Raw genomic sequence first — 3,872 nt, 5'->3', positions numbered from 1 at the left:
ACCTACCGTCTCTTTCCATAACTTCTTTCTCAGCACAGACCTTAAACTGAAAACTCATTTTATTTGCATGAAGCTTCTAAATTGATATAAACAACTGATCTGTCGGAATAAGAAATTAAGAAGATTAACAAATTCCGCATTCATATCAGCTATGCTTTCTGGGAAATTTCACACTCCACGCCTAAATTCCTAGATGTTTTCTTCAATGTGGGACTTAGCTTCCTTGTTTGTAACACCATCCAGATGAACTAATGGGCTTTCATATGTGCAAACCCTTTTAATCAAGAAAACAAATAATAGAATTGAAGCGTGGTTGATTATTTTAAGGATACTACAATTCTTAAAATAACAAAAACATGATGATAAAAATAGCAGTATTAAGTTTTATATAATGTTTTTTCACAACATTATAAATTTCCAGAAAAATTATATTTATTCATTTATTACTATTCTTTTTTTAAAGTTATATTTATTCGAATAAATTTATTTAATTACAAATAAAAATTATTATTTTTAAATAAAAATAATAATTGTATGTATAAAAATAAAATTCATCTTTTGACCTAACAATAGCCCAATACATAAGCCCACTGGATAGGCTAGTTCCCCAATTCAATTATCAGAAAATTCTTTAAACTTTATATATATTTTCAGAAACACTTAAATATATATATGTTAGGAATGTGGGATCATTAACATTGTAAATTACTAATAGATATAGATTAAAAAATATTTATAAAAGCTTGATATTAAATATAGTAATGTTTATTATTTTTTAAAAGATAAAAGTTTTTGATAATTGTCTACTTGAATTATGACCCATTGACAACTCAGTTAACTTTTTAAATGCAATATAGACAATAACTAGAGGGTAATCGAATCACCAACACAATTTCAAATCTATAAAATTAAATCTTGTTTAATATTTATCTACTAGTCATCTAATTTTCTCATGTATATTTTTCCCTTATTGATAATCGACGTCATGTTGGATGCCTTTTCATCTGATTTGGTAGGAAAGCACGTCTAACAGAGTACATTATTTAGTTTTCTTTTAAAAAACGACTTATTTTCCAAAACATCTAAAAAAATCAATCTAAAAACCTTAATCATTTCTTAAAAATCAAATTTACCCCTTTAATTTCATATTTATTTATAAGACTAGTATTTGATACATTGTAAAAAAAATGGAAATATTTCATAAATAGAGTTAAGATAATAGAACTTGTATTTTAAAATATATATTTGAAATATATTTAAATAAATAAATAAAACAGAAGTCAATTATTATTGTATCGATAGAAACAATAAGGTATGTTCTAGGATTTTTTTTTTCTTCATTTGATTCTTTTTTTTTTTTTTTGCTTTGACAAATTTTTTTTTACGTCAAACAAGCACATGAAAACAAGTAAAATATTCATTGTAAAATATTTAACATACAGTCTTGGTATATGTTAACTATAACAAAAAAAGATGTGAGAATAATTTTTTAATTTTGAAAAACATTTTTACTGAACTGATTAAATAATTATACAAATATAAATAATAATTAAAAAAAAAAGCAGATTCTGAAATTCCATTAGGAGTTGAGAAGTAGATAAAACTCCGTTAGTGAATGTCTTCAATGGTCTGTTAACCTAATACCGATAGGCTTTGGGTTTGGGTACAATCTCCAAGGAAAAAAGAAACAAGAAGAGAGTTGCAAATATCATTGCTAATATTGGATTAATCAAAGTGCTGGTAATGATCCATCCAAATATATTATTAAACTTATTTTCCTTCCACAAAAGTCTTCTTCCTTTTATCTTTTAATGGCGGACTCTGACTCAGTAGACGATTCCAAGGTCGAAGTTTGGCAGCAACATGATCACATTCACACTTTTCATTTCTCTACCTTTGAAAATAGAATTCAATAATAATCTGAATTATACTTGAATAAGGGAAACATAACATTTTAATATTTGTTAATCCAAGGAAAAACCTTTGTTAACAGAACTGAAACTCAAGGATTTTACTTGGATTACCAACAAATGTAGATATCAAGCTAAGTTAAGCCATATCTCGTCTGTTTCAAAGAAATGACTCATCCACTCCAACTCTAGAGGCTCCTCGTTATACAAATCGAACAAGCTACTATCACCATTGAAGCAAGATGTGGAGTACTCTTCATCTCTCTTGGACGAACCTTCTTCACTCGCCTTGTGTAGAGGCTCCTCCCTTTCGCTTACCTTAGAATTCTCAAGTACCGGTTCTTGCATTCTGGTTTGCTTCTCATTTTGCTTTATTTTCTTGCTCAAATGAGAATTCCAGTAGTTTTTGATTTCGTTATCGGTTCGACCTGGTAATCTTCCGGCAATCAATGACCACCTAAATCATAATTAACGTCATATTAATTTCAGTCATTCACCAATAAACCCAGACACTTAATTATCATAACCACGACATATATATATATAATATAAACTAACATACCTGTTTCCGAGCAGTTTATGTAGCCTTAGTATCAGGTCTTCTTCTTGGTCTGAAATGTTGCCTCTCTTTATATTGGGCCTAAGGTAATTCATCCATCTCAACCTGCAACTCTTTCCACATCTGTTGAGACCTGAAACAAAGAGGAAAGCATCAAGTACAGTTTCAGAATAAAACTAGCTTAATATGATCTGCTTCATCGATCATTGTAAGAATTGAGTTGAACATGTATTCTCAAATGAACCTGCTTTTGCTGCAACAGCTTTCCACCTCTTTGGGCCATGAATTTCAACGACTTGAGCAAGCTTTTGGTCTTCTTCAGCTGTCCAAGCTCCTCTATTCACTTCTTTCTTACTGCATTTAGTGCTTGTAGGAGCCATCGGCATCTTCTTCCACTTTCTTCCTATATTTCCCAGAGATGGGTGGTAGGGATTTGCAAAGCTATACTGGCAGGGATTATTTATGGAAGTTGATATATATATATGATTGTAGAATAAAGCGAATCTATTATATTTTATGTTCATACAAAAGATTACCAGTGCTACAATCCAGCGGCTGCTAAAGACATACAATATTATATAATATAATATAATATAATATATAATATATTAATTGCATGTGATGTTTTTAGTGGAGAAGAAAAATACATGTAATCTCTCAAGCTTGCATGTATAATTTATATATAATTAGCGTCTGACGTTTAGTGGAGAAGAAGAATTGGAGTGCAACTGGGGGAATGAGCTCGATCCTCTAGATTTGAGGACAACAAAGAGTCAAATTAAATGTCAGTCAAACCCATCATATACGTGACATGACCTCATTGTCTGTGTCGCGTCCGGGAATATATAACACTAGCTATTGTGAACTGTGAAGTAAAAAATTCTTTTTATTAATTTGTAATTAAAGTAAAGTCACTGAATCAAATGGGAAATTTTTGTTCTAACTATAAGCACATGATCCATTCCTTTTATATATATCTTAAAAGGTCCTGAGATTCAGTTTCCGGTCATAGAAGCATGTTACATACGGTTGGAAGATAGAGTACAAAAGGATGTTGGCGGGATAAATCACCTAATCCCAGGAAAATGTAAGGGGTTTAGGTGAAGATTAAACAGCGCTTACGACATGTGAGAGTGATGGATTTAGCATGTAATTCAGGAATGGTATCTTAGTGGATGTATATATATGGTTTGGAAGGGTCTGTCCTCTTGTACGTATCTTCAGATTCAGATACAAACGCCTGCTAAACTTAAACCCACTAGGCTACCTAAAATAGATCTAATATACATTCAAGTATTCTAATATTATTTTTATATATCAAAGGTGAAACTTGGACGAGGTGATATAATATATATTCAAGCAGGGACGGCGCGAAGGGCAGGCAGGGGTAAATTATAAGTTAA

General features: G+C 30.7%; 1 protein-coding gene across 1 annotated transcript; it reads right to left on the bottom strand.

Moving 5' to 3' along the window:
* Positions 1–1,569: 1,569 nt before the first annotated feature.
* LOC107961361 (transcription factor MYB114) lies at positions 1,570–2,893 on the bottom strand. The gene is made up of 3 exons (XM_016897513.2): positions 2,714–2,893; positions 2,473–2,602; positions 1,570–2,367 (listed from the first exon to the last, which is right to left on the bottom strand). The coding sequence occupies exons 1-3, from the start codon at positions 2,853–2,855 to the stop codon at positions 2,040–2,042; spliced, it is 600 nt and encodes a 199-aa protein (XP_016753002.1). The 5' UTR covers positions 2,856–2,893; the 3' UTR covers positions 1,570–2,039.
* Positions 2,894–3,872: the final 979 nt, after the last annotated feature.

The sequence above is a fragment of the Gossypium hirsutum genome, chromosome A05 (genome assembly GCF_007990345.1).
Source record: "Gossypium hirsutum isolate 1008001.06 chromosome A05, Gossypium_hirsutum_v2.1, whole genome shotgun sequence".
NCBI classification, from domain to species: Eukaryota; Viridiplantae; Streptophyta; class Magnoliopsida; order Malvales; family Malvaceae; genus Gossypium; species Gossypium hirsutum.
Note: the sequence above shows the minus strand (reverse complement) of the source record. Positions and strands in the feature narration are given on the sequence as shown.

Coding starts and splice junctions, on each gene's coding strand:
- LOC107961361 (XM_016897513.2), bottom strand. CDS start 2,855: ATGCCGATGGCTCCTACAAGCACTAAATGCAGTAAGAAAGAAGTGAAT. Junction 2,603..2,713: donor AGCTGTTGCAGCAAAAGCAG/GTTCATTTGAGA, acceptor TCTTTGTTTCAG/GTCTCAACAGATGTGGAAAG. Junction 2,368..2,472: donor CATAAACTGCTCGGAAACAG/GTATGTTAGTTT, acceptor ATTATGATTTAG/GTGGTCATTGATTGCCGGAA.